The sequence below is a fragment of the Dendrobium catenatum genome, unplaced genomic scaffold, assembly GCF_001605985.2.
Source record: "Dendrobium catenatum unplaced genomic scaffold, ASM160598v2 fragScaff_scaffold_922, whole genome shotgun sequence".
NCBI classification, from domain to species: Eukaryota; Viridiplantae; Streptophyta; class Magnoliopsida; order Asparagales; family Orchidaceae; genus Dendrobium; species Dendrobium catenatum.
In genome coordinates this window covers 194,528-208,676 of record NW_021319384.1, presented here as the reverse complement: position 1 = coordinate 208,676, position 14,149 = coordinate 194,528, and the positions used below count along the sequence as shown (strand labels likewise).

Here is a 14,149-nt window from a genome sequence, read left to right as displayed (position 1 = left end):
CTTTGTGAATTCAGGGATTGCTTTGCCTGGACATATGCTGAGATGCCTGGCTTATCCCCTGACGTAGCAGTTCACAGATTAGCAATCAAACCGGAAGTAGTACCTGTTAAACAAGCTCCAAGGAGAATGAGACTGGAGATTGAAGAACAGGTGATCGCAGAAACGAAGAAGCTAATAGATGCAGGCTTTATTCGAGAAGAAAAGTACGCTGACTGGATTGCTAATATCGTCCCAGTGAAGAAGAAGAACGGGCAAATTCGTGTCTGTATTGACTTCAGGGACCTCAACAAAGCATGCCCAAAAGACGATTTTCCACTCCCTGTATCCGAACTCCTAGTGGACAACACTTCCAACTACGACATGTTCTCCTTCATGGATGGATCGTCAGGATACAATCAAATCAAGATGGCGCCCGAAGATGAAAAACATACATCATTCAGAACACCCATCGGCATTTTCTGCTACACAGTCATGCCCTTTGGCCTGAAGAACGCTGGTGCCACCTACCAGCGGGCGATGACTCACATATTTGATGATTTGATACATCAGAAGGTCGAGTGTTATGTAGATGACCTTGTCGTCAAAAGTCTTGGCCGAAATGATCACTTAAAAGATCTCAGAATTGTATTTGAGAGAATCAGAAAGTTTGATCTGAAGATGAATCCTCTCAAATGTGCTCCGATCTCCTCCTATTTAAACACTATAATCGTATATTCCCAAACCTTGTGTTCCCTTTCTTGCGTGAAAACCCACTGGAAGAGAGGCCCCACATATAATAACTGCTTATTTATACTCTTCACAGCTAATGGATGCACCTATTCAGAACTAGGAAATATTTAATTTAATTGAACTTATTACTCAATAGAAATGCTAAGATTTTACATAACAGTAATTAACTGATAATATAAAATATAATTTTCTTAAATAAGATTTAATATTACTTACCTGAATTTTTGGATATTTAAATTCTTCCCTTATTAGAATTTCGTCCTCGAAATTCATCTATTCATACTTCCTAAATAGATGTGAAAATTTCTGCCTCAAGTCTACCTCTTTTTTCTATGTAGCTTGCATTACTGACACGTGCTTCCATTTTATCATTACATAAGGAATTATTCTGTTTCTCAATTTACGAACATCACTTTCTAATATCGTTATAGGTTCCTCAGCATTTATCAAATCATTCTAAAGTTCAATTTCATTTTGTGGGTCTCTTTGATATTCGTCTGTGACCCACTTTTTGAGCATTGTCACATGAAAAATTTTGTGCACATCAGACATGTCTGTAGGCAATGCTAGGTTGTAAGAAACTTGTTCCACTTTCTATATTTTCAAATGGATCAATATCTCTAGGACTCAGTTTTTCACCTTGGCAAAACCTAGAAACACCTTTCATTTGTCTAACATTTAAATAAACAAAATCACCACTTCAAATTATATCATTTTATGCTTGGGATCATAGTATTTTTGTTGACTATCCTGAGCTGCTTTTAATCTGTCTCTAATTAATCTGACTTTTTCAGTGGCTTAATCAACTAAGTGCGGACCCAATAACTGTCTTTTCCCAATTTCAAACCAACTCCTTCGAGTTTTGCATTTTATGACATATAATGCCTCATATGATGCCATTTTGATACTTGATTGGTAACTATCATTATAAGCGAATTTTATCAACGGAATATGATCTTTTCTGCTACCTTCGAAATCTAGCATACACAATCTCAAAATATCTTCTAGCACTTGAATTCGTCTTTATGATTGACTATCATCTATGGATGAAATGTGGTACTAAACTGCAATTTTGTGCCCAAACTTTCATGAATATTCTTCCAAAATTTGAGTGTAAAATGTTCATCTCTATATGACACAATGAACTTAGAGAAATTCCATGCAATCTGATGATTTCCTTCCAAAACAACTTAGCCAATTTCTCCACTGAATCAGTCTGGCGAATAGGTAGAAAATGTGCTGATTTTGTTAATATGTCAATCACAACCCATATGTAGTTGTACCCTTGCTTTGATCTGTGAAATCCTTTTACAAAATCTATTGCTATATCTTGCCACTTCCATTCTTGTATTGATAAGGATTGCAACATACCACTTAGTTTCTGGTGTTTAGTTTTAACCACTTGACATTTTTCACATTTAGCCACATATTCTGTCATATATTTTTTCATTCTGGGCTAACAAAATAATGCATTTAAATCTTTATATTTCTTCGGACTTCCTAGATGGATTAAATAGCCTGAGTTATTGGGTTCATGTAAAATCTCTTGAATCAAATCTAATTCTTTTGGTATTTACAAGTGCATATTACTTCTCATTTTTTCGTGATCATCTACACTGAAATCCTTCTTTTTCTTGACTGCCATTAATCAATAAACTTCTGATATTCAACACTAGTTTTTTGAGATTCACCGATTCTTTTTTCTAAGGATGGATAAATAGTTATCTTATTTTATCTACCTGAATCAATGATTACTCTGCATTCTAACCTCTACTTGTAATGCTTCCATATCTTTAATTAATCATTCTTCTTGAGTTAAGATATAAATTATTTATTCTCTAAACTTTCTGCTTAATACATCAACTACTACATTAGCATTTAGCCTTGCCTAGGCAATAATGAATGTCAAGAATATAATGCTTTATCAATTCCAGCTATCTTCTCTGTCTTTTCAATTCCTTCTGTGTGAAAAAGTATTTTAAATTTTTATGGTTTATGAATTTTTCGCATCTCACACCATATAGGTAATATCACTAAATTTTTAATGCAAAAATAACTGCAGTCAATTCTAATTCATCAGTCGGGTAACTTTTTTCATGTGATTTTAACTGTCTGGAAGTACATACAATCACCTTTTTATTCTACATCAACACTCAATCCAACTCTTTTTGAGAAGCATCACTAAATAATTGAAATACCTCAGTTTCATATGGAATTGTTAATACAGATGCAGATGTCAAACACCTTTTTAATTCAAGAAAACTCTTCTCACATTCCCCATTACATTCAAATTTATTATTCTTCCAAGTCAATCTGGATAAAGGCAAAACATTTGAGGAGAGTCCTTTACAAATCTTCTGTAATTACCTACTAATCCCAAGAAACTTTGGACTTCAGTCACATTTGTTAGTCTTGGCCATTCCACCATTGCTTTTATTTTTTCTGGATCTATTGATATACCTTCTCCACTAACAATGCGCCCCAAGAATGAAATTTTCTTCTACCAGAACTCTCATTTAGAATATTTAGCAAATAATTGATATTGCCTTAATAATCCCAGAACAATTTTCAAGAGATTTGCATGCTCTTCATTTTTCTTGGAATAAATCAAAATATCGTCGATAAAAACAATTACAAATTAATCAAGTTACAACCTGAAAATTATATTCATCATATCCATTATATCCATTAATACTGCTGGGGTATTGGTTAATCCAAATGACATAACAAAAAATCATAGTGCCCGTACCTGATACCAAAAGCTATTTTCTCAATATCTCCTTTTTTCACTTCAAATGATAACCAAATCACAAATCAAATTTGGAGAAAATAGAAGCACTTGCTAATTGATCGAATCAATTATCAATCTTGGGAGAGGGTACTTATTTTTAATGGTCACCTAAGTTAGTTATATAATCAATACAGAGTCACGTCTAATCATTCTTCTTCTCGACAAACAACATGGTGCACTCCAAGGAGATATGCTGGGTTTAAGAAAGCTTTTTTCAATTAATTCTGCCAATTGACTTTTTAATTATTGTAATTCTTTGGTTGTCATTCTGTAAGGTGATTTTACAATTGGATTTTTTCCAGGTTGTATTTTTTTTTTAAAAATTCCAGCTCCCTTTTTTGAGACATCATTTCAATCCTCAGCCAAATTAGTTAGTCTTGGCCATTCCACCATTGATTTTATTTTTTTTGGATCTACTGATATACCTTCTCCACTAACAATGCGCCCCAATAATGAAATTTTCTTCTGCTAGAACTCTCATTTAGAAGATTTAGCAAATAATTAATATTGCCTTAATAATCCTAGAATAATTTTCAAATGATTTGCATGCTCTTCATTTTTCTTGGAATAAATCAAAATATCGTCGATAAAAACAATTACAAATTAATCAAGATATAATCTGAAAATTATATTCATCATATCCATTACTGCTGGGGTATTGGTTAATCCAAATGACATAACAAAAAATTCATAGTGCCCGTACCTAATACCAAAAGCTATTTTCTCAATATCTCCTTTTTTCACTTCAAATGATAACCAAATCACAAATCAAATTTGGAGAAAATAGAAGCACTTGCTAATTGATCGAATCAATCATCAATCTTAAGAGAGGGTACTTATTTTTAATGGTCACCTGATTTAGTTCTCTGTAATCAATACAGAGTCACGTCTAATCATTCTTCTTCTCGAAAAACAACATGGTGCACTCCAAGGAGATATGTTGGGTTTAATAAAGCTTTTTTCAATTAATTCTGCCAATTGACTTTTTAATTATTGTAATTCTTTGGTTGTCATTCTGTAAGGTGATTTTACAATTGGATTTTTTCCAGGTTGTGTTTTTATTAAAAATTCCACCTCTCTTTTTTGAGACATCGTTTCAATCGTTAGAAAAAATATTTATAAATTCATTCACAATAGGAATAGAATTTATCTCATAACTCACACATTTATTAGCTTCTAACTTTATTAAAAAAATTAATTCATCAACTCTTATACTTTTGTTCACTTGATTAGAAGTAATCAAAGATTAAATTACTCTTTTATCACACTGAAAATAAAATGACTTTTCTCCAAGCAAATCAAATCTAACTATTTTCTTCCAGCATTCAATACTAGCAAAGTATTAGACCAACCAATTCATTCCCAAAATTATTTTAAATTCTACTTAAGATGAGATTATTAAATATGATCTGAATTCCTTATCGACTATCATTATATTAATTAAACATGAAACACTGGCAATGAAATAATTGCCAGCAGGTAACTAAATACTTAGACTAAGAGTAAAAACAACAGGTTTCACATGTAATTTTTTACAAAATATCTCAGATATAAAGGATGTGATGCACCACAAAAAAAAAATTCTAGAAGGTAAATCTAAAATATGGATAGTACCGTGACCACTTTTGAAGATTGAGAAGTTAAAGCAAAAACTCGAGCAAGTGTAGATCTCACCACTTCTCCTGGTGCTTCTCCTTTTATCTTAAAAGCTGGTTGATTCATTTGTGACCTAACTTCCTTGTACTGATTTGTCTTCTGAATTCCTTTTAATTCAATGAATCTTAGAATATTTTTAGAACAATTTTTTTATGTCCTGGCTCCCCACACAGATAACATTTTCTTAAATTCGTTAAACATCTTCCTGGATGATATTTTCCATACTTTGAACAAGTTGGTATCACACGAAATCATGCAGGCTACTGTTGTTGACCTAGATGAAATTTCTGCCTTTTTTTATTAACAATCTATTTGATCAATTGGCCTCTTTTTGTTGTCAACCTCGCATTTATATTTTATCATATCCATATTATGCTTCAAAAGTCTAGCACTTTCAACCAGTTCAGTAAAATCTTTTATGCGAAGAGGAATTAAAGGTTGCATCACTGAATCTCTAAGACTCTTAATAAATCTATAACATTTTTTCAGCAGGAGTATTGATAAGCTGTGGAGCATACCTTAATGAAGATGTAAACTTTGATTCATATTGAATAACAGTTTTGGCTCCTTTATGTTGGAAAAAATCTCTTACATTGCCTATCTTGCTGAAGGAGGATCATATCACTCCCTAAAGATTTGTTCAAATTCATCCAAAGTAATTAGTTTTTTAGCTCTACTATTGAATTTTTTTAAATGTTGAGCTCTCTACCATCATTCTGCCTCACCTTCCAACTTTAAAATCACAAGGGATACATGCCTGTCCCCAAGGCATTCCATCCCATTCAAATTTTTCTCAATCCTGACCATTTAATCTTTAGCAGTTCGGGCATCTAATACTCCTTTAAATAAAGATGATTTTAAACTTTGAAGTTTGAAAGAGTTTTAAATATTTGTCTATTTCTACATTGACATGAACACCAACATCTGTATCTACACTGCTACCAAGAGTTGTATGAGTGATTGATATATCTATAGGTGGAATACATGGTGTAGCCGGTCCTGCCAGAGGCTGAATCTTTTCCATCATTTGCATTATCATGTTCATCATTTGCATTTGCATCAAATTTCTTGTCATTGCACTGGTATGGTTAGTGTACATTATCAACTCTATGTACTGCCTTCTACTGGTGCAATATTTTTAGGACCCTTAGGTATCTTGTCATGCTGTGATAATTGGCCATTAGTCCCCTCATGTGGTATTCATTTGGTTTCAAAATTTAGAACTTATATTTGCTTTGTCATGCTTCATACTTTCCTATAAGAATTCTATCTACTATATTGCTTGCAATAAAAGAATAAGTAGATATTACATAACTTAGTGCTTTCTTTCCAATATATGATCAATTAAGAAAACATTTATCCATTCATTATATATCTAATTTTAAGTATAAATAATTCAAATTCACATATGATTATTAATACTTTAATACTTGGCTATAAACATACCTTAGTAAAATCATTAACTTTAGCACATGTTTCCTTTTAATTTAGTCAATTACAAGTTTACATGTATAGAAATAAAAACATTTGCTTTTTAAATTGAATTTCATTGCTTACCTCCTTGACAGGTTTTCTCTTCAAATCTGACACCTCGACCCTTCTTCATTTATAAAGTACCTACAATTCACCTCTCTAATTCTATAATTTCCACAATTTATTATTCTAATAAATTGCATAAAATCAACTTATACTAACACATCAACTTACCTCAAAACCAGTTCCTTTTCTCCTTATGTACCAAACAATTACTGCATTTGAGCGAATCTTCCTTGGGAACTTTTATTACTATTTAGAATTCTGTAAAACAATTGGAGAAAATTAAATTGCTTACCTCAATTCCTTCTTGATCTTCTTCCTTCACTGAAAATTCTCTCTTCACTCACAGCAGTCCGTACTTCCACTACTGATAAGAAATTGCCGAATTACAATGCTTAGCCGCAAGAGGATTTCCTCTTTCCCACTAATATAGCTGCTTTCACCCAATTCAAATTCAAGGGCTCTGCTTCACTATGCTGATTTCCTCCTTGCGCTATGCCGTACTCTTCCCTGCTTTTTGACGAACCATTCTCTGCACTTTGCCGATCTCTTGTTAACAGTTTAACCGATTATTCCCAAACCTTTTGTTCCCTTGCTTGTGTGAAAACCCACTGGAAGAGAGGTCCCACACATAATAACTGCTCATCTATACTCTTCACAGCCAATGGATGCACATTTGCGGAACTAGGAAATATTTATTTGAATTCAACTTATTACTTAGTGTAAATGCTAAGATTTTACATAATAGTAATTAACTGTTAATATAAAATATAATTTTCTTAAATAAAATTTTATATTTATTTACCTAAATTTTTGGATATTACATTGATCTTCTCTGTTTTGGGCATGCAGCTTTGGGGACGCGCATGCAAATGTGCAGGCAATTTTAGCACAATACAAAACGGAGCCAGATTCTGATGCTCAACTGAAGTTGCTTTTACCCCATATAGCGTCATCATTTGGCATAGAAAAAACGGTATCTGAAATAATAGAAGAATTAAAGAAGCTAGAACTAAATACTGATGGGCAAGGTATGGAAACCTGGTTTGTTCTTCTGATGTTCTTTTAAATGATCTGATGACTTTCTGCTTTCCTGGTTTCTACTAATGCTGCAATGCCAAGGTTTTATCACCACGGATCCCTGCAGGGACTAAATCCTTTCCTCATCATCTTCCTTTCTATTTGAATTTGGCATAAAATATAATTTAATTCATTCATCTGGATATTTTTAGTTGGCGTTAAATCTGAGTTAGTATAACCTATTTAATTCTTTGGTGATCTCACATCTTTGCATTTTAGAGAGATTAATCGTCATGAAGTTTTGCAAACCGAAACAAACATCAATAGAAATCTTGTCTTTTTCTTTAGAAACTTTAACCCAATTTGTTGCAATAAGGCTGATGATATTGGTATTTTGCAGCCTCTGTCTTTGAAAATGTTATGTTTTAAATGCCTTGGATTATTTTGGTAAATATATATGCTCGTCAACATTCTGTTGATCCCTTTCAATTTTCTTTTTACTTTTTGTCAACTCTCAAATACTTGTTTCTTATCGGTCTTCCATTTCCTTCGTTGGATATAAAAAAAAAAAGTATTTTGTTTTGTTGGTTAAATGTCTAATTACCAACAATTTGAAGTTGTGATTCCATGCAGCATCCAAGTAATTTTGAACTAAATTAATTGCAACATAGATATATGTTGGCTGCAACCATTTTTCTTGTAGTTCTAATGTTTATTGGCTTTGTATGCGTTGTTGCAGTTTCTGAATGGGCCCATGATGCTCTTCAAGGACTTGGTAAAGGTGCACCTTTCTCTCTCTATTTGACTAAGAAACATTTCTCCGAAGTCGCATCTGCACACAGAAATGATGAGAATCATTTATCTAAAGTAATATAGCTCAACTATTTTATTTCTTTCTATGCCAAATGCTCTTTATTAAGTTGTTATACTTTATAGTGCTGCTCCCTGTGCAGCTTCATGGTGTAATGAAGACTGAATATCGAATAGCTCTGCGGTCTTCACTTCGACATGATTTTACTGAAGGTGTAAGAGCTGTTTTGGTAGACAAAGATCAGGTACACACAATCACTCCACCAACACCCTAACCCCACACTAAACTCTTTTATTAAATTGGTTAGCTCTTCTTTTTGTTTTCTTGAGTGTATTGGACAGATGATATATATATATATATATATATTACTCTCTCAGTCTTGTATGACATTTCTAGTCCTGCCAACTTTGGCAAAACAATGAATAATAGAAGAAATATCTTGATTATATTTTGAGATACGGTTCTATATTTCTAGGAAGTCGCGGGCAATCTGCAGACAGAACTACAACAGTATGAAAATTTCCTCTGGACAGCTGCTAGATTGACAGTAGCAAGGAGATTAGTGGCTGGAGGGAAGCTTGGTGGTTTGGGCTTTATGGGCAGCTGGCAATTGGAGGAGAGAAATTGGAGAGAGAAGGGAATTTGGAGTTGATTTCAATTGAATTTTATTGCAGAAAATTAACTTATTAGTACGGAATTACAACAAGAAAATAATTTGAATTATCCTTCTTTTCCTGAACCAACTCCCTCAAAGAAGGTAGCATACTCAATAATTCAGAAAAATCCTATCTTGAATTTAAAATTCCAAATACACCCTATCTTGAATTTAAAATTCCAAATACAACTTATGCTAAACAAATTTAAAATTCATCCATATCTTTTGTTTGTTGTCTAATAGGTCGGCCAATCATGCTTATCCTGTTTTTCTTATTGTCATTTAACGTTCTAGATTTTTGCCTCTCGATCTTGATTACTAGGATATTATCGATGATCTTAATGCATTGTGATAGGAAATACTTGAGTTCGCAAGTAACCCTAAGGTAATACTTGAGTTCGCAAGCAAACCTAACCCAAATCGGCACACAAATAGCGCAAAAACAGCGGAAATAGGGAAGAACTCGTAGGAAAACACTAGCGACGATTGTATTCCACTAGTAAGCAATCAAAACCAAAGCCCGATACAATGTTCTTCAATTCGAGAGGAAGAACAACTCTCCTACAATCTCCGGCAACGCCGAGAGCCCAAGCGAGAAAACCTAGAACCCAAAGTAATTTCAAAATGCAAGATGAAAAACCCCTCTCCTCATAACTCCCTATTTAATACACTCTAATTCAAATTAAAAGCAAAAGGACTTCTCTACCCTTCATTCTCCCTCCAAAAACAATTAATTTCAAATTGAAATCAATTGGACCCCACCCCGGTTCCCTCTCTCCCTTCCGCCTTCTTCCGTCGGGCATAAGCCCGGACCGGCTGGGCCGGTCCAGGATGAGCCGGTCCAGGCTGGACCGGCATAACACATTGTTGACCTCCACACAAGTCGGAAATCTTGCTCAAATCCTGCTTATATGCTATTCGGCGCCGCTCGTGTCTCCTCCTGGAAATCTTGTGCAAATCCCTCCAGCTCGCTCGATTCACGCTTCGATTTGCGTTAATAAATCTAGAACGAAGTCTCAGTTCATCCTTCTTGCTTCCACGCAAAAACATTCCTGCCGATTCCTCTTGTGCCTAACTCCTCATAAGCCAAGCAACTCCCGTCGCCTGCTATTCAATCTCGATCCTCCAGTTCAGCCACCACATCAACCTCCCAATCCAGCTCCCAACCCTTCGAATCCGATCCAGCCGCTCTTCGCTGACGCATGTGTCCTGTGTCCATCTCTTACAACCTCTGTCTACAGCCGACTCTTGTGCCTGATCCGACCTCCACAACATTCTCACTACCCATCACCTGCTTTTCCCTCTGTTTGATTGAGCCAATCGACTGATCCTTCCACCTCTGATCCCGCCGACTCCCTACCTCACTCTAAGAACTTCAACTGCACCGACAACCAAGGATGATTGAACCCAATCAAGTACTCATCCTTTCCCTTTCGATCAGCCTCAAGTCAGCCTGTCGACCACGACCCGAAACCTAGCCTTCCCTGTCGTCGACTCTCACCCCATCGGCCCGGCCTCTTCCTATCAAACCGTCAGTCACACTCTAAGCTATGCCCAACTTCGACCTTCAACCGTGCTCGATGACCCTATGTCGATCTTCTAGCGACACTCTTCATCCTATCATGCTGCAGGCAACCTCCCTTTATTTCATTCACTCCAACAACCCTTATACACTTCAACTCCGAAACAACAGCTCAACAGAGAAGAAAAATCTCTCCAATCCCTCCCTAATGACCTTATCTAATTATTATTATTATTATTATTATTATTCAATAAAAAAAGAGAGAAAAGAAGAGAAAAAAGTAAGAAAAAGGGTAAAGGAAAAAAAAAGGATAGAAAAACAAAAAAAGAGAAGTAATTTATGTGCTTTCATCTCCTTCGTCAGGCATAACTAAGGTATAATGACTTCTAAAGCTAAAAGAAGCTCCAAATCCTGTTTTCGATGCTTGCAACATGTCGGGATAGCTATACACGCTTTTCTTAGCATCATGGGAGGGAATATAGTGCAACTCTTATAGCGAGGCATATAAGCCCATACTTGTCAATGGCATAAAATGGCGCATGGCACGGCGCGGCGTACCTATGACGCTAATTGCATGGCGCGGCGCACATGCTCAAGGTTGCACGCCATTTGAGTCATGTGTGCGTAATGACGCACGTCATACCGTATGAACTTCAATAAATATCATAGCTTCTAATTCAGGCTCATCAAGTGAAAGATTAGTAATTCCTAATATTCTCATATCATCAAGAGACTCAAATCCATCTCGAAAATGAGAGAACCTTGCTCGCAACCCCGGAAGTAAATACGATGCGTCTTTTTTTTATTTCTTTTTGTTTTTCAACGGACACGCGTATCAGATACGCGTTTCCTTTTGAAATTAAATAGTATTTTAATTGGATACGGCTTTGGTGTATCCGACACGTATCGGTGGCGTATCGGAGGCGTATCCGTGTATCGGTGTATCGGATACAGCATGCCTTCATAAATAGGTGTACCGGTGCAATCTAGGTCATACGCAATTTGAATTTTAGGGATTTTTTAATATAATTATAAATATTTTTTAAGATTTATATATTTAAATTTCTAAAATAATGTCATAATTAATTTTAAAATTATTTGATATAATTAAAATATGTTTTGTTAGGTTTTATTAGACTTTATTTTAGTAAAAGTTTTGAATGAACTTGAAGCTCACTTTAATGGTTTGGATTTTGGACTACAAACATATTCAACTAAGCCTTACCCAACTTGATTGATACTTGAAATAGGATCCATATAATAATTTTTATAATTATTTTTTATTTTGCACCGTGTTCAAAATGGGGTGCGCCGCGCCGTACGCTATGCGCTATGCCTCAGGAAACTTTGCGCCGTGTTGTGCCATTCGCCATTGACAAGTATGTGTAAGTCTTGTGCACGCTTTTCTTAGCGTGGCGGGGTAAACCTAAGTATCAATGTACGAGCTTCTATTTATATGGGAAAAAGCTGCGGATTTTTACGCAAGTACCCCTAGAGACCCATACAAGCCTTTTTTGGCATGGTGAAATTGAAGACCATGGCCGCAATGTTGCACGACACTGACCATGCACATCTTTGTTGACGTAGTGGGCAGGTTAATACTCCCTAAAATTCCTTTAAATTTGGGCGATGCCAGGAGGATGCTGAAATTCAAACCACAAGGAACAAGACTTAAGCAAAATGACAAGGAACTAAACTTTCAAATTGAACTATAGGGAATTGGACATTAATTTGTTAAATACACAATCTAAAATAAAAAATAAAAAATGCCAAGTAATAACCCTTGGTTATGCAAATGAATGAATGAATAGGGGATGTGTGATAAATGTGGCAGAGCATTCATAAGGAAGTTGGAACAAATATAACCCGTCTGCAGTTAATATTAATTAACTTGCAAGCGAACGCATTAACCTCTTATAGGCGATGCTATGCAAGAACACCAACTTTTTCCAAGAAAAAAGGTTGGCAGGTAGTGAATGCTATGACTTGTTAACGAAGATATATTCCAGGATTTCAAAGTAAATGCATTTTACATGCAATTAGTGTCGCCTGATTGCAAAGAAACATGGAAACCTGCTCGTAGGCATGGAACTTGCCCGCGGCTAATAGCAGAAGGCTCGTAATGCATACAACGGTCCTGTCTACAAGCAATGATACTGAATGTATCGCAAGTATAATGAATCCTCTACAAATATAAGGATATTGCAATGAGTGTGACACACCATCTACAGGCACAAGAAATGAACTTGTGATGGATAAAAGGATCTACGAGCCATTGTAGGAGATTCATCATGTACACACCAGTCTGACTTCGAGCTAGGCTGATGAATTTTGAATGCTCGTTGAAGATCTATAAGTAAATTTAGCAAAGCTTGCAATGCACGACAGCTCGCCTATAAGAAGCAACGAGGGACCCATAGTGTAATGATACGACCCGCCTACAAGCAATGCTAGAAGATTCGCACTAAACATAGTTCACTTACATGGAATGGTTGGTGGCTTCTGAATGCCTAACAATACACTACAAGCAGTGTTAACAAAGCCTACACTTTGTGACAACCTACATGCATAAAGTAGCAAATGATCCATAACACAACACTACTATTCACCTGTAAGCAGAAGATGTGTGGTACAAACTCTAGGCTGCTAGTAAATTGCGTCAGTAAATTTGCAGCGCCAGTCTGTCACACCAGATAAATCAGCTTACCTGCAAACAATAGGTGGAATGCTCTGGATGCGTTGTGCAGCGTATTTGTCAGCTCCTACAGGATGAATACTGAGGAAAATGACAACATGAAGAAGGATGAAATGAGCTAAACTGCATTGCCGATGCATGACAAATGAAACTCAGTGCGCTGCTAAATAATGCCACCAGATGACGCAACATCCGTACAAGCGGACAGTAGGCATTGTAGGCTTTTAAATAAAATTTTGCAATTGATCATATTTGAATATTGAAAAAACATCTCATGCATTGAAATGCACACTAATGCATTCACATCATACATAAACACGTTGCAAAATACAAAACATATCATACAAGCATATTATCCAATATGTAAAGTACGCCGTGTAGCGGTAGCACGCTACACTGACTTGCAAATATATCATGCACTACAGGAGAGCATTGACTTATCATGCAAATGCGTTATGCACGCAAGTAGGCAACACAGGAATGCATACGCATGCATGTCATGCAAATACATCATACGTTATATTAATACATTAAGCCCCCACGCAGCATAATGATACATCATGTGAGCACGTTAAACGGTGCGTAAATGCACATTTCAGCATGCATGTATCATGCAAACATATAAATACACCTGCGAGTATGTCAATATGTAGATGAAAATATGTGTGCAGTGATACTAGTGTCATTTACACCCATTGCACTGCATAAATATAACCATCAAACAAATACATCTT

The 14,149-nt window shown here is 35.5% G+C and overlaps 1 protein-coding gene across 1 annotated transcript in view; it reads left to right on the top strand.

The window, feature by feature from the left end:
* LOC110106912 (3-hydroxyisobutyryl-CoA hydrolase-like protein 3, mitochondrial) overlaps window positions 1-14,149 on the top strand; it is a 137,355-nt gene that overhangs the window by 94,226 nt on the left and 28,980 nt on the right. Inside the window, exons 7-9 of the mRNA XM_028697397.1 lie at window positions 7,565-7,743; window positions 8,472-8,599; window positions 8,686-8,787. Coding sequence (XP_028553230.1) covers window positions 7,565-7,743; window positions 8,472-8,599; window positions 8,686-8,787 — 409 coding nt within the window. The remainder of the gene's footprint in view (window positions 1-7,564; window positions 7,744-8,471; window positions 8,600-8,685; window positions 8,788-14,149) is intronic.